Genomic DNA, 20,351 nt, shown 5'->3' on the forward strand with positions numbered 1-20,351 from the left:
AGGTAGTTAGAAGTTAGGGGCATTGCCTTTTGAGAGACTTCCCTTCTTTGTAGATGTTTCTTAAGACTTTCTCCAAGTTGGGGTTGTTTAACAGGATATTGTGTTGAAAAGCAGTGAGTTCATATTTTCACTACAAAAACTTTTTATTATATTCTGTGCAAAACAGAAAGACTGGCTTATATCTGTCTATCTCTATCTGTCTATCTATCTATCTATCTATCTATCTATCTATCTATCTATCTATCTACCTACCTATCTTCTATCCATTCACCTGTTTTTCCTGTCTACATATATGCACAAATATATATATAATTTATCTATCTATCTATCTATCTATCTATCTGTCTGTCTATCTATCTATCTATCTATCTATCTATCTTTCATCCATTCACTTGTTTCCCCATATGTCTGTGCATATACATAAGTACATATATGTGTATATATATGTATCACCTATCATCTATCTATCTATCTATCTATCTATCTATCTATCTATCTATCATCTTCTATCTATGTACTATCTGCTGTTTCTCTGCCTAGCCTAGAGCTAAGATTATTGACAGAAGACAGAAGAATCATTATTACGTAAGTTTTTCTCTCCTAGCCCAGTCCCCTGTAGGCTTCTCTTTTATTCTTCGATATTGCTGCTCTGAAGTGCCATGCTGAGTAAGACAGATGTTTTAGATTCATTTCGGATTTTTGTGGTCAGTGAGAGGATCCCTTAAAAGGCTCTGACCTTCCCCTCCCCGGACTTGGCAAATGGTGCACATGTGTGCACGCCTACTTGTTTTTAAGAGGAGAAGAGTGTTCAAAGGAGTCATGGTTCCCAAAGTGTTAAGAGTCTTTAGAAGAAAGCTGCTTAGGGCTGAGTGTTCCAGATGGTTGGCGTTTCTTTAGCCCCACCACCTGCACCTCTATTTTTTTCAATCCCTTCCTCTGTCTATCTCTTCCATTCCAATTCTTGTCTTGTCCCCTTTCAATTGGAAACTTTCTCCCATGTCTTTTGCTTCCTCCTGTGTATGGCTTTCACAGCCATAGCTGTATGTGCTGCTCATGGTCCTACATCTGTAGGAGACCAAATATCTTCGGACTGATGGAAACACACAGTTGCATCTCCATTTTGTCTTCATTTAAATGCTCACAGGATGTATTGATGTGGCTGTATGTCCTGGAAGCTAGGGAGACAACTCCTTTTTCTTCAGACTACCCCTGTTGAGACAAGCTGGTTCCATCTGGGAGGATAAGCATGTTCAGGAGAAGAAGAGAAATGTGGGCACTATATGCAGAATCACGCAATGCCGTTGATATTCTGCTTGCTCCCCCAATTCTGTTAATATTTCAATGGCAAAGAAAAAATCTGCACAAATACCCTGATGAGGCTGAGGTAGATGGCTAGGTCACAGAATTCAAGCTAAGGAAAACCATAGAATTATAAAATAGGCTAAAAGACAAATTTCTCATTTGTATTCTAAATCCAGCTCTTAAAATTCTTCCTTATTTTACCTGTCTTATTAATTTTTGCAATAGCAGAGACCATTATTCATACTTTCAGTATTAGAAGAGAAGAGAGAAGTAAAGTTGGGAGGCAGAACTGTTTTATGTTCTTCATTGTTCCTGGTTAATCCCTTGTCTGTATCTTGGCCAACTGGTTTACTCTCTTTAAGCCTCCTGTCTCATTTGAAAAGTGAAGATATTTAGTGCTGATGTGATTGCGAGGGTTATATGATATTCTATGATTTGGGTAGAGGTGCCAACATGCAGGGCCCATGTTGTCAATGAACTTATATTTGGATCTTTTAACAGTATACACATGATTCTTATGGTCGTTCAGGTCCAGAGTCTCCAGATTCATAATCTTCGTTAAATACGGGGCACTACCGCATGCTGTTTGGGCTTAGACAAACGCCTGTGAACGTTGGAAACAACAGAGTAAGAATGCCTTTCTTCAGCATGACATGCATGGTCCTTAAGTCGCAGGGAGGAATAAGAGGGTACAAAACGATTGTAACTAAATGCCAACTTGTCATTCACAGTGGGTCAAGGGATCCAGAAAGAGCAGTAATTGTAAAGTCAAGAGCCGATATTTGGTTCTCTACTTTATACGTAGTCATTTGTCCCCTTCCAATGGGCAATTTCACCAGCCTCTTCTTCATCTGTGAAATAGAGCAAAGACCTGCTCAGCCACTTCCTACAGTCCATGGACAAGATCACGTGAGATATCTCAAGGCATCTAAAGGTTTGAGTTGAACTTGCCTAGATGAATAGGATCTTGGTCTCTGACATTTTCGGATCTCAATATGGAGATACCTCTGTAACCCATAACCCCAACCCTTATCAGGGCATTTGTTAACACCAGCTTACGGAAGTAGACCCTGACCAGGGTAGTAATGCAGAGGGAATTGGTGGCAACCTTCCCCACACTGGGGTTGACTTTACCCATCAGTCAAGAAAACAACTTCATGTGTGGGGCTTTGCGATGGCCCTGCAGATAAGTTCCCATTTCCAAGCTTTCCTGAGTTTGGCAGTACCACCCAACTGTGTTTGGTTGGGAAGATCAGGGGCAAGTGAGGCAGGAAGCCAGAGTTCCTCCTTCCTCCTCTAGTTCTCTTTTCCTTCCTTCTTCCATTCTTACTCCCTTGTTCAGTCCATGTTCTCCTCCTTCCTTTTCTACCAATTCTGACAACGCTCACTGCCCAAGTGATGTCTTCTCATCGTCTTTGACATCTTTACTTCAGTTGATGCCCTTATTATCTCTTGTTCCCTAGCACTTCACCCATTATGTGAGCCTTTCTTTTTAAAACCCCACCCACTGTGATTTTCTTCCTTTTCCTTCTGCCCCTTCTCAAACTTGATTTAATTTTCCCACACTTTTCTCTTTCATTCACATTTACCCTCTGACTTTCCTTCCTTCATACTATTCAGTAGCAGCAGGAGGATACACAGACACAGTGCCCAACCCAGTATAGAGTTGTTGCTGTATGCCCTGATGTATGGCAATGATGGGGAGATACAGAGTTCCTTGTGAGTATCCTTTTCAGTGCACTGAACTCAGTCTTTGGCTCAGCAGATGAGAGGAACTAGGACCGGACAAGGTCTGGGCTTAGATAAGGCTTTGCATGTATCCTATTTGACCCAATAGAAGCACGTTGACCATGACTCAATTTGTGAGTGACAGGTCACCTGGTCTCATACCTCTTTGACCTCTTAGAAGGCAGAATTGGATGTTTAGGGGATACAGTGGACAGCCCGCCACTATATACCCCTAAGGGACATGTAGCATCTTTGGGGCTGGAGAGATAGCTCACAGTTGGATGTTGAGCACCAGGTGAGGTGGCTCTCAGATTCCTGTAATTCCAGCTTTAAGGGGATCCAATGACTCTGGCCTCTTTTGGCTCCAGCCCTCAAAGGCACATACCTCCTCCAGTTAAAAATAAAATAAGTCCCCTAAAAAAAGAGACACATGGCACCTTGGAAGGGTCAGAGGGGAAGACGCTCCAGTTGAGGGGATGGCTGGTCAGCGAGCCTTACAGATGGTTTTATTTATTTATTTATGATTTCAATGTTTCATTGAAATTCCTGTCCGTCACTCATTTATTGGTCTGATTCTAAGAAGGTGCTCGTAATTAGTAAACAGAGACCAGATGCTTTACCTCCCCCTTCACTGACAGCACTGCTCTGTCAGGACGTCAAGCTGAATAGTTTGTCTTGTCAGTGAACTTTGGTTCCTTTATTCTTGCCAAGACCTTCTTGAGCGTTTTCCTTTCCCTAGACATAAACATAGTAGTTCCTCAAAAGAAGAAGGCCCTGCCGGTCTTCACCTGGAAGATCTGGCAGCCATGCCCTTTTTCTGTGCAGTGGCTCCTGGGATCAAACAGCAGCTGCTTCCTTACAAGTCTGGAGGCCATGTCTCAGAGGAGACATGCCAGAGCCTGGAGTTAGGGTGGAAACACCATTCTGTGCTGGGCCTTGAAATTGGAGGATTTATTACTCTTCCCGAGACAGGCTGGCCACAATCCTGGGTGCCTTGTTGCCTCAGCCCTGGGGCTGGTGAATGTCTGATGCAGAGTTAGAGCTAGATTGCGATTTGTCTGCCTTGAACTACTGTGGATTGAATGGGCTTGTGCTAACCCACCAGGCAGGAAGCAGGCTTGCTTGTGGGGCCTTGCCTTTGGGAACACTCTGGAGCCAGGGGACCCTTGGTGTCTGGGTAGAACAGTTGACCCCGACTTAATGGGACACAACGTGGGTGTCCAGGGCCTGCTCTCCAGCAGGCTGCTTCCTTTGGAGCCAAATCAATATTTATTAATGATCTGCACCCCCTCCTGGGTGCCAGTGACTTCACAGAGAGCCTCTGTTGTACCAGCAGACTCAGTAATTCATTAACCCCAAGACCAGAGCCTGTGGAGGGGCTTCCAGAGCCTGACCTACCACTGGGGTATTTGGCAAGGTCATTAATGAGCTAATCTGATTTAACCTTTCAAAATGAAGGCCTGGGTCACTGGGGTCAGTGCCTATTCCCAGCATTGTGAGTGAGACCCCTGTGTGTGTGTGTGTGTGTGTGTGTGTGTGTGTGTGTGTGTGTGAGGGTGGGGGGCTGCAACCCTACTGAAGAGGAGACAGTGTGTGGAGGAGAAGGTAGGTGTTATGTATGAATTACCACTGATGTCCAGGAAGGCTTGGATGGAAGACAGGAAGGAATTATTCAAGGCCCTGCTTTGGCTCTTCAAAAGAATAAAGACAACTAGAACTCTTTGACTAAAAATTGGTCAAGCCTATGAGGCTAGGGGTGCAAAAGTGGGGGTGGGCTCTGCCACCAGTAGCCTGAGTTACAATATTTACCTAGCCAGACCGGCACCTCCAGGCTTTGATAAGAGGTTCAAATGCAGTGACCAGTGACATAGACCTATGTGCTGCAGGCTAGCTGCCTCCCACATCAAAGGAGGTGACAGATGGTGGGATTAGTTGTCTTATAAATTTTACAGATGAAAACTTCACAGGTGCTTGCCCCACCCCCAGATTCATGGGGAGAGAGTAGCTCACTCAGACTCACATGGTTGGTGCTCAAGAAGATACCCTTGAGCACAGAGAGACCTGTGGCTTTTAGTTCTGGAGGCTCTGTGCATAGCATCAGGACAGATGTGTTTGGAGCTGAGTGGGACAGGTTCTCCTCTCTGGGCTCCCTGCCTTTGACTTTGCAAGTACCCAGACTGCATGTCCTTCATGCTCTGAAGAGGAAGGAAGTCCTATGTCTGAGGATACTCTTACCCCCTGTACTCAGAACCTGTCTCCCCTACGTCTCTTTTCTCAAGACTCATCCCGGATTCTAAGGTGACAGCGCGTGACCTCTTTTTTTTTTTCAGAGCTGAGGACCGAACCCAGGGCCTTGCACTTGCTAGGCAAGTGCTCTACTACTGAGCTAAATCCCCAACCCCAGCCTGTGAACTCTTAAATGACCTGGGTCCTTCTAGCCCACAGGACACAGGGTGCAGCCAATAGCCTTAAAAGCGACACCTTGGAGGAGGTGGGGGTTTGAGTTCAGGGTGGGCTGGGCAGCTGCCAACGATGAATCCCTTTGGCCTTCTTATAATAACACTACCAAATACTTTTAAAAATTCCTTATGTGTGCTAAACACTTTGGTAAGCTCTCTTAATGGGCTTGTACATAGCTCATCAGTTTTAATCTGTGTGCAGGGGTATGCAAATGTGAGGGCTTACACAGTGTGCAGTGTGCCCCAGCATGAGTGTGCAGGTCAGAGGACAACCTCTGGTATTGGTTCCTTTCTTCTACTTCAGGACAGGCTCTTTGTTTCATGTCTGTGTATACCAGGTTAGTTGGCCTGTGAGCTCCTGGTGATTTTCCTGTCTCTGCCTCCCATTTTGCTGTAGGAGCTTTGGGGTTACATGTGCATGGCAGACTGGCTGTATATGGGTTCTGGGAAGGTGTTTTCCGCACGGAGCCATCTCCCATCTCTGCCGGGGAGATTTTTGATCTCCTCACCAACTCTCTGAGGGACATATGATTTTTATGGTCATTTTGCAAAAGAGAAACGAGGGAACCACCAAGAGATTAGGCAGTTTGCATAAAGTCTAAGAGTTGGGAACTAGCAGAGAAGTCCTCTATCCCAAATCTGTGTTCAGAGTTCCCAGCTTCTCCAGTTTTCTAATTTGGTTGCGTGTTCTGGCCAATTTCTGGATGATAACGGGTATCAAAAGTCATGAGAGGTTCCTGCACTTGGGTGGCTCCTGTGACCTTATAATTCTGCAATCTCTAGACCAGATCCTCAGCTCAAAGGCCTGGAGTTTACCAGGTTTTTGCTCTTTATATCTTAGAGTCCTTGGAATTCCTTCAAGTTCTCTGATTTATTTATTTGTGATTAATTAGTTAATTAGCTAACTTACTTCTTTGCTACTAAGAGGTCTGAATTGAGCCACGCTAGCCCAACTAGTTTGTTTTTGTTTTTAGGGAAGAATTCATCAGAGCTGGGACTGGATGGCTTTGTTGCCCTCTGGTGTTGAGTCGGGAGATAGTCAGTGTGCACAGCTCTGAGTCTGGAATCATTGGTGGAGAGGGATGCTGTAGATGGTGCCTTGAGGCCTGACACTGTAGTGACTGTGCTCCCAGGACATAAATGCAGCTGCCTTGCTGCTGGTGGTAGATGCATGTCCCCTGGTCAGCCTTTCACAACATTCAACACATCTCAGAACACAAGACTCGCTAAGGACCACAGCTAAAAGTAAACACAATGTGCATAGCTCACAGGGGAAACGTGGCTAGTATTAGGAAGGATTTTAATGTTAGAGCTGGATGGAGAAGCAGTTCTTCACTCTAACCTCTGGTTTCCTCCCCCACTTCTTCCGTTACTACCAGAATTATTAAATCTATCACCACAGTAAACATAGATGGAGCTTGTCTGTGTGTTGAGCATGGGACTAAGACATGTCGTGTTGATTGTAGAATCCAGTCCAACAAAGAAAGATTATTTCAATCTGTTTTGTGGGTCCAGAAGACAAAATACAGGCTCGCGTATAGTTATATAACAAAGGAAGTGGTACACTTACTAGTTTTTCTGGAAATTTCACTCTGCTCTTTATGATGAGCCAAACAACACGGTGAATCTCTCTCTCTCTCTCTCTCTCTCTCCCTCTCTCTCTCTCTCTCTCTCTCTCTCTCTCTCTCTCTCTCTCTCTCTCTCACACACACACACACACACACACACACACACTTCTTCCCTTCTCCCTCTCTCTCCCTCCCACTCCCTCCTCTGTTTGTTTGTGTGTGTGTATGCATGCATGTGCAAAAATATATACACTCATGTTCCATATAAAGATGTTACAGACTACAGCAGACCCCTTATAATGAGTCCCATAAGATGATAGTGTTTAGTAATATTGTAGACATCTCAGCTTGCATGAATACTCTCTCTCAGTCACACAGGGTGAAACTGTGCATTTCTCAGAATACATTTGGTAAGTGATGTGTGACAATGTGTATGTTTACAATTGAATAAGAGTACTGTTCATTATGTATCATAACTTTTCAGAGAAGCATACATATTGTCCCTTCTAAGGGCTCATTGTTCTTATGAAGGGGCACTCTGTAGCTGTTCTCACATTACCATTTTACGGAAGGAACACAGAGGCACATGAGGTTTAGCCCTTTAGATGGTAAGGACAGAGACAGGGTGCAAACCCAGGCAGTCTGGCCCCTTGCGGGACTCTTGGTCTTTCTAGACTCACTGTCCTAAGAAGAGATGGGAATGGGTGAAGCAGGCACAGACTCTGACTGTCCCAGATCCCATTGAGCTCTGGCAGAGTAGGACTGAGTCACTAGGATCTTTGGGAACTGGAGGAATAGATGCCATTTAAAGAGCGTCCTTTGACTAACAAAATGGATAAGAGATAACCAGTGTTGGTAAGGGCACAGGAGAAAGAATTCATCCGCACTGCTGAATGGACAATACATTGGTTCAGTCTTATGAAACCCAGTATGTAGTTGCCCCTAATATTAAAATAGAACCAGCATGTGACCCAGATATACCACCTATGGCTATCCATTCAAAGACTATGAAATCAGTATCCCAAAAAGCACACCAGCACTTCCTTGTACACTGTGGTACAATATGCACAGGTACACATGTTTTGTTAATTATAACTCAACAAAGTTGGAGAACTTTTAAAAGAAATGAATGAAATAGCACACCCACAGCTTCCATCTTCCAACTCCACTTTCTTCTCCAGGAGCTTCTAGCGCTGATGTGTATTTATGGTTTTCTTTAATTGCTTATTCTGGGCTGCCCCCAGGGAGTGTAAGCGCCCCAGGGTGGCCATCAGCGTCATCGCCTCTCATTGCCAGGACCTGGAGTGCAGTGGATGCTCGATGTATGCTGGAGTGTTGGAGGGTCTGAGGGCCCACAGGTTGAAAGGCAGTATGACAAGGAAGTTCAGCTTGTGTTTCTGCTGACACCACTCCTGCCTGACCTGTGAGTGATTCTCAGGCAAGAGATAAATGAGCAATAAGCAACAAGCGGTGGCTGGAACCGAGGAGATGGGGCTGTTAATGGTGCTCCATGTAGAGGGGAGAGGGACAGGTCTCATTGCCAATGAAGGGCCATTCAGAGAGGCCCTTTGGTGGCAACACTTGAAGAGACAGTTGAGGTCTCACAGGAGACCTGATCTTTCCTCCGCACTGCCGTGGCTGACTGGGAAGCACACCAGTGCTGACATCAGAATTTCATTTTGCCAGGAAAGCACTGGGACAGTTCCGTGGGGGTCTGTCCCTATAAACGCTGCAGCCAGCGGAGAAACGTTGGAGTGAGGCAAGAAGAGAATCCAGTTTTAACCCAGCTTAGGTAGTTGGTGTGGGATCTAGAGCCTGATACCAGTCAGTTTATTTTGTAGGCATTAAAGTCCAGTATAATTTTAGAAAAAAGGTTTCCTGGTAGCAATTATGTCAATTCCATATAAAGCTTAAGGCAGTGCAAGGGCCCAGGGGAGGACCAGACATGGTCTCGGTCATACAGAGACCATATCCTAGAGGTCACTAACCTATAAAATACGTGTGACCTCTTCCCTTAGGATGGGTTCTATTTATTGAGAAACAACACTGAAGCTAAAACTCTAGGAAGGAAGGATCTGGGATAAACAGAATAGTCTGGGGGATTTGGGTGTAGTCTAGCCCTACGGCTAGCACAGGGCACCAGGCTATTAACAGAATCCACTCCCAGCCTTCTGGGGGGACAGAAAGGTGTGCACATCCCTTCCACTAAAGAGACAAGCCTGAGTGTTTCACACTCCTGCTTTCCCTGGTGCGTGTCTGTGAGCACAGGGACCTCATGCCCTCTCCCCAGGGTGGGCAGGAAGAGTGTGTTGCTGAGTAGAGGCTCCCAAGACTCAGCAGCCTGCCACCAGGAGTTATCTTTCTAGACTTTTCTCCCTGCCCTGAGTGCTGCCCGCCATCTGTAATGTGAGGACTGGAGGAGGCAGCTTTAGGTAAGGTGCTGGGGATGGTACCTGTCATGTTGATGTTATCAGTACACAAGCTAAGACTGCTTCTGTTGTCACTCCCAAAAGGGAGGTGTGGACAAGTGGCCTGTGCTTTAAAGCTATGGGAACCCAGTGTGAGGAACTAAAGAGCCAGTCAGGCTCCAGAGCCAGTGCTCTCCGTCAGGTGGCCATGTCACTGTCCCTTACTCGACAGATCCAAAACCCAAGAATGAGCATGGAGGCAGCTGGATGTGAATCCTGACTCCATCATTCACTAACAGGGCATGCATGTGTGTATGTGTGCATAGGCTTTGTTCATGTGCATGCATGCGTAGGCTTGTGTGTGTCTGTGTGCCTGTGCATGTGTGTACGTATATCGTCTGTGTTATTGGATCCACAGAGATGAGCCTCGGACTTCATTTCATGAGCACAAGTTGGTGTAAGTCCTTGTCTTCTGGTTTTGGGGGAAAGCCTTGTCTTTAGACACTTGCTTAGATCCACAGAGGGCATTTCCTGAGATTGACCACTAGATGGCAGGAGTGTTCTTTCTCATCCCTCTTGAGCGGGCAGGCAGCAGAACCTTACACAGTACTGATTATTGATTGCCTCCTTCATTCTTTCCTCATGGAAACCTGGGACTAAAGGATACAGTCCACCCCAAATGCTAACCCCAGTACCCATCATGTGGCCTTAGAAACATTGGCTGTCCTTCCGACTGTTACTGTTTTCACAGAGAAGAGACTGAACACAGGGATGCTGATGATCTGGAGCCAGGCTGTGGGGGCGGGGGCTGCTTGCCACGTCAGCACTGGGCCCTTCAGCCTCCCTTCCTGGGTACCAACCACTACCTTGGCTCCCTGCATGGACCCTGCCGTGTCTATCGGCTCTTATCGTTCAGACACCTTCTTAGTCCCCGTGTGAACTTAAACCAATTATTTTGATTTTCAGATTTTTAAAATACCTGGCGTTTCACGTGTATAATAGAGGCTGTAATAACTTCCTTGTTTGAGGAAGACTTCAGAACCAGAAACCAGGTCAGAGTAGAGGCTGTGAATGGTGCTCACTACTGCTAAAGCCCTTTATGTTCATATAACTTCCTTTCTTCCTCTCCACAGCCATGCAATGCTCACAGCTGCTGCCCTCAGGGAACTCACAGTTCATATTTTCCTAGTCTCCATTCACACATGGGACACTTGGAACCCTTATGTCTCTTTTTTATAAGCCACAGGATTTGGGTGGTATCATCTACACTTCTGGTCCCTCTCCAGGAAAGACACCATTATTGCAGACACACAATTCAGGCATCTTGTCCTCTCTCCAGGACGCTATTACAGAAATTGAGCTACAAGCTACCTGACTGTTGCTTTCAAAGGCCTGTAACTGGCTTTGAGATCAAAAGGTTTTACAGGGATGCCCAAAACACTCGGAAGGGAGGCACACGGTGGGAAGCTGGGGTCTAAAAGCTCATCTTTCTTTACTTAATTTTTGTCTGATTTATATTTGGGGGCTATACATAGTTTCCTGATGAAGAAAAACATTGGTGACAGCAACTATGAATGGTAGGCAGGAGATGAGTTTGAGACAGTTCAGGAAAACCTTCAGGCACGAGACAGAGCTGGGGTGTGGGCTTCACTCGGTGTTCCAAGGGTCTAACATCCAGAGTGCAGCACTTAATTATCTTGTGTTCTGTGGGCAGGGAAAGGGTTCTTTGCTGGGCTTCTGTAGAGGACTAAGCTAAGACTTTCTCATTCCTGTTCTTGGAGACAGAGTTCCAAAGAAGAACAGCCTAGACCAAGGCTTAGTCTGCTGGTCTCTTGGGGAAGTGTTTTAAATTTAGTTTCACAGGAAAATGGAATTTAATTTTTTTTTTTTTTGAGCTGAGGATCGAACTCAGGGCCTTGTTCTTGATAGGCAAATGCTCTACCACTGAGCTAAATCTCCAACCCTTAATAATTTTTAAAATTTTTATTTATATATTTATTTATATATTTATTTATTCATACATTCATTTATTTATTTATTTATCTATCTATCTATCTATCTATCTATCTATCTATCTATTTATTTATTTGCGACGGGGTCTCTATATGGAGCCTTGGCTGTCTTGGAACTCACTCTGTAGACCAGGCTGGCCTTGAACTCTTAGAGATCTGCCTGTTTCTACCTTTCAAGTGCTGGGATTAAAGGTGTGCATCACTACTACCCAGGTTAATTTTTATTTCAGCTTTAACAGTTTAGGGGGTATGCAGAATCCCATTTTCCGTCACCATCAACGTGAGTAATTGGGGATCCAGGAGGCCATTAGCCACGTGAGCCCCAGTCTGCACTGAGGACTCCGCTCTTTCTGTGTTGCAGTGCCCTGGTTCCCAAGGACCATTCAAGAGCTGGACAGATTCGCCAACCAGATTCTCAGCTACGGAGCAGAACTGGATGCAGACCACCCGGTGAGTCCAGGGCCCTGGAGGAGAGTCTTCCGACCTTCTCTCCACCTCCCCTCCATCTTCTCTTCCTTCCCCTTCCTCTCACATCTTCAGCTTGGAGCAATGTGCTTGTTTATTTGGTCAAGAAAAGATTACTGATGCTACATATGCCAGGGCTGGGAAAGCAAAGTTTAAGGAAACCACAGGATCTCATTGTCCTCATGACTGTGGTCATTACTGTTGGGGTGAATGTGAACCGGTGGCCAGGAAATGCTATCCCTGAATGATGGTGTGTGCTGCTGCTTCTGTCTTTGTATATTTCGTGGACATTTAAATCCAGCACAGCTAGGGTCAGACAGCGAGAGAGCTGTGCAGACGAGGGAGGCGGGGCATTGGGCTGAGAGGATCCCATCTGCCTGGAGGAGTTCCTCCGGGATGGAGAAGAGTGGGTAGTGCTTCAGCATGACAGTGAACTGAGACCCGCAGAGCGGTGAATTTCACTGGGCCCTGCATCTTGCAGGCAGAGCCAGTGTTTTTAAATGGGTTCTCACTAGAGGAATAGGTGTGTGTGTGTGTGTGTGTGTGTGTGTGTGTGTGTGTGTGTGTGTGTGTGTGTTGGGCGGTATCTTCTTATTCCTTCTTCTTCTCTGGGGTCAGTGGTCCTTGGGGTTGAAGAGAGGTGGTCTAGTTGCTTCTTTGGGTGAGCAGTGTGTCATTATGATCTTACGTTTTTCTACTCTCTGTCAGGCAGTGGACCGTTTTAACCAGGAAGCATTTTATATTAACAAGGTTTTAGTGTGACGGGTGCTGGGGCATGTCTGTGTCCTGTCCAGAGTCTCCGCACAACCTTGTGGGGCCCCTAATAACCAACCGGAGGCTTGCTCTTCCCAGGGGCAGTTTCCTATACGAAGCCTGAGGCTTCCATCGCACAGACAGGCACCGTGGTGACAGGTACCTGCTCCAATGTTACATGTTGGTGGAGCCTGGGCTCCTTCCACCCTTACCCCAGTGCTCAGGGTAGTTGATGACATGGGCTTGGCTGGTGACAAGAAACCAAGTCTCCTGCACGCCAACAAATGTGGAGCCATAGGCCAGCCTTTCGGGTGCATACTCCAACCCGAGTAGTGAATGTTGCTAGAAGACTTGAACTGCGTGAGGAAGGCAGTGAAGATCCAGCAGCTATAGTTGCCAAGCTGTCTCTTTATCCCATCCTCCCACTAAGAAACAGAGGGAAAAAAGCATTTTATGAATAGAACAAGGTGAATTCATCCCACCCTCTACACTTCAAAGCAGGAAAAAATGCTGTCTTCATACTTTTCTAACATAGTATTAATGTCTGGGAGAGGTCCCATACATGCACAGCCACATGAGTGTGCATATACGTGTCAACCTAGTCCTGCACTCATCGGACGTTGCCAACCACAAGCCCAGCTTTATTGTTACACTGAAGTGAAGGTCTGACATCTTCAAATAGACTCAGAACGGCTCTCCTGAATCTTAGTTGTGAGGTTAGAGCAAATTCTCTTAAGCTGAGGGTAGACGTTGTATTTAAGCATCCTATTTAAGCCCTAAATACCGTGTTTCACAGGCATGGTGAGCACTTGAGAGCCTCAAGGAGGAGGCTCGTGAATTCTGACATGATCTGGGCTATGTAGTGAGACTCTGTTTCTATAACGGAATCAAATCAAATCAAACTACACTGGAAACGCCAGTTCTGGAGCGACAGATTCTCTGCTGTCTTTCTGTATATGACACAGTCCGTTTCATGAAGCCCAGCAACAGCAAAGGCCACACTGGCCACACCCTGATGTCCCCTCTAACAAGCCTCTGCCTGTGCCTCTCCACTGTGGGCCCAGCAAGCAAAAACATCTCCGGAGATTTCTTGCCCCCAGGAAAGCAAGTCAGACGCACACATGAGCACTTCTCTTCTCTCACTAGCCCCATCGTCCTGCCTTGACCCTCTGTTCTTCCCATTGGCCTCAGTCCTAATCATTTGGGTGGGGGGGAAAGGCCAGTCCAGAGAGAGAGGGACATGTCCTTCCCTGTAATGTCACGTCCCCTCAGAAACCAAAGCTGCCCTTAAAAACCCTCTGGAATCCATTTCTCTTTGCCAACCCAGGCCACACCTTTGGCTTCCCTGACTCTCAGTGTCATGAATTTTATCATAAAAACACAACTTATCAGGTACATGGTCCCCCTGTAGTGGAGGCGCCAGGCTCTCTCTGTTCCTTCAGTCCTTCCTCAGATGCCGGGAACAGCGGCCAAGCATAGAGCAAGGCGGCGTGTGTTTGCCTGCAGCTGCCAGCCCCCACAGCCCCCACAGCCCCCACAGGCCCACAGCCCCCACAGCCCCCACAGCCCCCCCACAGGCCCTCACAGGCCCTCACAGCCCCCACAGCCCCCACAGGCCTGGCCTCAAGGTGTGAACTGCCAGCAGACACCTGGCTAGCAGTGAAGGGGCTGTTCTTCAGGGACCCTCTGTTCTGCTGTGTCCCTTGTAGTCAGCATGATCCCTTCCTCCCCTGACCCCCTGCCCTGGGCAGGATGCATCTGTGTTTGACCTAGAACTTCAGAGCCTCCCACACAGCCACTCTGTGAACCGAGGCAAAGGGAAAGTCGTTCTGGAGATCCGGGGCCAAGGCACTCTGCCTTCAGCTTCAGCTAAGTGAGGAAATGGAATAGTTGTCCTTCACTCTGTCCCTCTCACCTTATTTGCTCCTCTCCCCCTCCTCTCCCTCCCCCTCCCTCCTTCCTTTCCACAAGTGTTCATCAAGCTGCTGGCCTTACTAGCTAACCTTTCTTGATCACTGTCTGTGTACTAGGCACAACACTAAACGCTTGGCATGTGGTTCATTCCAGTGCCAGTGGGCACCCTGGAGGGTTGGGCTTCTCGTGGCCAGGTGAGGACACTCGGGGAGTTGTGTCTGTGAGCTGTGGTCCACACAGGAAGGAAGGGGAGCTGAAATGATATGAAGATCCATCAGTGCCCACACGCCCCTCTAACTACAGAGCCGAAGAGGAAGAACATCGACTTTTTTGAGCGATGCCGAGGGAAGCTGAGGTAGCAACGACAAGCTTGGTGGGCAGAACCGCAGTGGAGGTGCTTGATTTCGGGCCCCCAAGTTGACCGTGCTATGCCCTTTACCTGGGTTGCTCCCCCTCAGAGCATCATCACTGTTCATTCTCACTGGCAAGCGTCTGCTGCTTTTTCAAGCCTACACCTCCCTCTAGCTCCCGAAAACCATTCCCCCATCTCTTCGCCAGGCCACAGCACTGCGTTCTGTTGTCATAGGAAGGACTGCGTGTTTGTGGATTTACTGATGAGTGTGAGTTCTGTCTCTCGTGGTTCAAGGGACCTCATATCATTTTCTATAATGTTTTATGTTCCCACCAATAGATTTCAAGTGGTCCCTTTCCTTTACAAAATTACAGTGCCTGTTACCTTTTATTCTAAATGTTAATTTATATAAGGAGGGGTGCTTGGTGATGCACACCTTTAATCCCAGCACTTGGAAGGTAAAGGCAGGCAGATCTCTGAGTTTGAGGCTAGCCTGGTCTACAGTGTGAGCTCTAGGACAAGCCAGGGCTATGTTGAGAGACCCTATCTCAAAAGTTTTATAATTATTATAGAGAAATAGAGAATGTGTGTACATGTATGATGTATGTGTATAAGTGCATGTGTGCCCTTGCACTCCTGTGGAGGCTAGAGAACAACTTGAGGGTATCTGTTCCCTCCATACACCCTGTGGGTCCCAGGTACCAAACTCAGGTCATCAGGCTTGAGGAACAAGTACCTTATGCTGCTGCAGAACCATCTGGCTGGCCTGTAGGTGCCTTTAAAAGGCCCGAGGGTGTGTGAAGAGACTCAGAGTCCCATTCCAGAGTGTACCTCCCTATGTTCTGAGCCAGACCCCCCCTCCCCCAGCTTTCAGTTTTTGCCTTTTTGCACTGGCGTGCTGTTCTTTGCGTGCATGTTATGTGCTCACATTTTTACGTGATGTTCTGCCTAGGTGAACTAATCTTGTCATGTGACTCGGTGAAGCAGGTGTGATTAGCGATCCCATTTTCCTTATGTGGGAACTTCAAGGGGTAAACTGACCTACTTGAGGTCATGTCCCCCAGTGAGTACAGCAAGGTGGTTTAAAACCCATGATCTCCTTGCTGTCCTGAAGATGGTGCTTGTGAGCTTTAACCCAGCTGTGACATGAAGAAATGGTTAACTAGATCTGTCAGTCTAGAAGAATCCTCTAGAAGGCATGTCATTAATACCACTAAGTAATACATATTCTGAGGTTGAGAAAGGGGATTGCATATAGACTCTGCTGGTATCATAACTTATCTTGGACCTCTTTCTCTCCTCCTTTTGACCCCCTCCCCTTCACCACCTCCTCACTGACAATATGTTTTCCTGTCAAAACATGGTTACACGCAGGGCAACCTAAATCACTGCTATTAGCTTAATTGAGGCAGGGTGAGTATAAATAAACTACTTGCAGTGACGATGAAATTACTGCTATTAGTCTAAATTGAGACAGGCTGATCAGTCACCACCAATTACAACGTAACACAGAATGTGTTTCATGGGGATGGATGCAGGGACTGTGTGGTCACCTGGCAAGCCAAAAGATGGAAAGCCAAGTCCCTATAAGGATAAGCTTCAAGGTCACAGATCCAACCAGAAAGATCTTTTGAGACAAAGCCTCTGAGATCTGTTTGGTGGGATCGCTTTGCAGGTTGATAATGAATGTTTTAGAGACACGGGACCAGAAATGAGCATGGTAGGAGATGTCCCCAAGTGATGACTCTCTAGAACACACTACACATGTCTGTTCATGTCCCTGCCACTACCCTAAAGTGATTTGAAGGGGAGTTAGAGTATTATTTTGTTTCCTCCCCATTACACACACATACACACACACACACACACACACACACACACACACACACACACACACTACATACTTGCAGCAGAAAACTTCAAAAATGTACCTAGCATTGCTGGCTAACCACTATCTCCACCACCTCCAAGGAGCATTTGTTTGAGGTAGGTGAATTTCTTCCTTCATTACACTTATATATTCCCCTCAACATGGGAACTATCTACTAGATACATAATTTTGCATTGAGCTTTTATTTTCACAGGTGGAAAATCCATAAAGGCCCCAGACAAGGCACATTAATGATGAACAATAGTTGAGTGGGGGTGAGATTTAGATGTGGTCGTTCCTTTCCTGGAGGAGGTGTGAACTGGAAATCCTTTGATTTCTGCTTCTGATCCCAAATCTCAACTTGCCAGTTGGAAAACCTCAATGAAAATGCTGTGTTATATTTTTTATTCTATTATTTTATTTTACACTTCAGGACCCTTCAGTCAATGTCCAAATGGGATCTCACTTTCTACCCTCCTGATATCAAAGCAGAGCTAGACATTCTCCAAAGTGCCTGATGGTGTAAAAACCTTTCTTTTATATTTTGAAGGGCTAGAGAGAGATGCATACTACCATCTGTTAAGACTGACTAGTCAAGATGACGATTGTTAAATCTGAGTTGATATTTTGAGCTCAAGTAGGAAGATATGGATAAGTAAGTGTTTAGTGTTTAGTCTAGTAGAGATGTTCCCCCAATGGTATGCTGGTGATGCTTGTAAACTATATCATAGGGTCCAGTTTTCTTCTTAGAATACCCGAGGGTACTCATCTTTCCTCAGCATAAATGAACCCTATGTTAATGGCAAGTTCTTAAGTTCCTACAGCCTGGTGTCACAGTATACACATATAATCTCAACACACAGGATCCTGGGGCAGCATGCTGATATAAGCCAGCCTGAACCAACAAAGTAAGACCCTGTCTCAAAAACTGACAGTAAACTAACATAAGCTCCCAAGTTCCCTATTTGTTTTATTTTTAAATTTTTAAGATTCATTTTATTTTTATTTATGTATAGGTGTGTGTGTGTGTGTGTGTGTGTGTGTGTGTGTGTGTGTGTGTGTGGTGTGTACGTGCATGGCACCTGTGTGTGAATGCCCATGGAGCCCAGTAGAGAAGGTAGTATTCCCTGGAGTTGGATTTGCATGTGGTTGTGAGTCATTTTTTTGTGAGTGCTGGAAATCAAGCCTGAGTTTCCTGGAAGAGCTACAAGAACTCTTTAACTGAGTTAGGATGCTGAGCCATCTCTCCAGTCCCCCTACTTGTAATTAATGATTTCAATCCAGCCAGTGTTTTAGGGAAAACAACAGCTTGTGCTTTGTAACAACTGTGCCATAGAATCTTTAAACCGAGTAGTACTTCCCTTCCCTGGGATTTGGGTGTGGAATAACTACATGGTAATTTTACTTTATTAATTGTGTTGTATTCGGAATTTTTTATTCCTTAGAATCCATCCTGGTAAACAAACTAGAAATCTCCCATCCCCATCTTTCCTCTAGTCCTTCCCTCCTCCCTCCCTCCCTCCCTCCCTCTCTCTCTCCCCATCTCTCTCGTTCCTTCTTTCTACATTAGGAATTCTTTCTATGCTCCCATGCTCCAGATTCTCAGGTAAAATTACCTTATATAAATTGCCTTACATTCTGTTTGAAACTGTTGGTTGATGCTGATATAAAAAACAAATAAAACCCAACAAACCAATCAAGCAAAGAAAACAGAGGCAACATTTGGAAACCAGGGGCTATCGACCTTCTTCAAAAGCATCTTTAAATACTGCCTGTGACACAGCCTGAGTTCTCAAGTCTTTCATCCCATGGTTTGGAGACAGATAATTGCAAATTAAAGTGATTTCTGGAAGAGCTTGTTGGGAAATGTCTGCAGGGAACAAAGACAAGTTCTATGGCGATGGACCAGTTTCTCATTTCAGCAGATTTCAGACCATCATGAACTTTTCTGTAAAGCACCCTTCTCATCATTTGGGACACTTTCAGCTCCTGATGTGCCCCACTCCACCCTAAACACTCAAAGACACACTTGGCCTCTTCTCATTTGAAAATGTGCTGCTTGACACGCTTGGGCAGACTGCCTGCCAGTCAGTCTCAGAGAAATCATCAGCATCCTTCTGTCTGGGGTAGCTTGCTCAGTCAGTGGAATGCCTGCCAGGTCAGAAAGGTTCACAATTACTGAAGTGCAGTGAAAAGCACAGAGAGCTGAGTGATCCAAAGCCTGGCCTCCCCATTATGGATCCACTCCCCCAAGTCTCTTGTTGATTCTGGGAGAATACCCATACTGAACTGCCTGACAGCTTTATGGCAAAGGCTGTCACAGCTGTAGACACCTGGTAAATGACATTTTAAAAAATTTGCCAGGAGGGCATGGTGGCACAGGCCTGTAATTCTAGCACTTGAGAGGCTGAAGCAGGAGAGTTGAGGCCAGTTTGAGCTATCCAGAAATATTTTATTTCAAGAAAATAAAATGCAAAGCATAAAATTGCCATAGCAGTAAGTGCATACCTATTCATTTACCAAGAAATGAGGAGGAGCCTCCATAGTAATTTCTTTAGTGGCTATTTTTTTTTAAAGGAGACTCTGGAGATAGCTCATCTAGAAAAGAACAGATGTACAGGTATGATGACCCAAGTTCAGTCCCCAGCATCCATTTGAAGAGCTGGGTATGATGTCACATGCCTAGCTCATAAAACAAGGTGTAACTTTCCTGTGGATTGACACCCAATGTTGACCTTTAGATTCAGCATGCTCCCACCCCCAAATGTATATATATTTCAATACACACACACACACACACACACACACACACACACACACACACACCGGCACATATGAGGAAGCATTACCAAATACACACCACTTGCCAGAAATTGAGTGATTATCTTATGCCTTCAACACAGACCTCTAACTTGGCTTGATCCAGTTAGTTTAGAAACTAGGAATGGTGTAGGTGACATTTCTTTAAGAGCTGAGTATATCTGTAGAGATTGGAATTTTAGGGTGGGGAATATTTCACTGCACTGAAGGTGTGGCTGAGTGTGTGTCACTCAGAACAATGGGAAAACCCCCTCTGTGTCTAACTGAGACCGTGTGTTAGAGTATCATCAAGGAAAAGAGACATTTACCTTCATAGCTGAAAAGCTTCCACTCATACTGGTGATAGAGGTGCCATGTAGGTGGAGTTTTTGTCAGGACCACCAGCTCCCCAGTAAAGGACATAGAGACTTATTATTCATTATAAATGCTCGCTGATAGCTTAGGCTTGTTACTAACTAGTTCTTATGACTTAAATTAACCCAGATTTCTTATCTATGTTCTACCATGTGGTGGTGCTTTTTTCAGCCTAGCAAGTTCATCTTGCCTCTCTCCAAATCCTGGTGACTTGGCCCTTCTTCATCCCAGTGCTCTCACCCTCTCCACAAGTCCCACCTAACTGCTTCCTGTATAGCTATTGGCCATTGGCTCTTTATTAAATCAATGAGAACAACACATCTTCACAGTGCACAAAAAGGCTATT

At 45.7% G+C, this 20,351-nt stretch overlaps 1 protein-coding gene across 4 annotated transcripts in view; it reads left to right on the forward strand.

Annotated features, from left to right (window-relative positions):
- The window catches only part of Pah (phenylalanine hydroxylase), an 82,037-nt gene that overhangs the window by 44,968 nt on the left and 16,718 nt on the right, over nt 1-20,351 (forward strand). For all 4 annotated transcript variants that reach the window (XM_036170130.1, XM_036170133.1, XM_036170131.1 and 1 more), the window contains one exon: nt 11,839-11,927. In XM_036170130.1, the coding sequence (XP_036026023.1) occupies nt 11,839-11,927 (89 nt within the window). The remainder of the gene's footprint in view (nt 1-11,838; nt 11,928-20,351) is intronic.

The sequence above is a fragment of the Onychomys torridus genome, chromosome 20 (assembly GCF_903995425.1).
Source record: "Onychomys torridus chromosome 20, mOncTor1.1, whole genome shotgun sequence".
Classification (NCBI taxonomy): domain Eukaryota; kingdom Metazoa; phylum Chordata; class Mammalia; order Rodentia; family Cricetidae; genus Onychomys; species Onychomys torridus.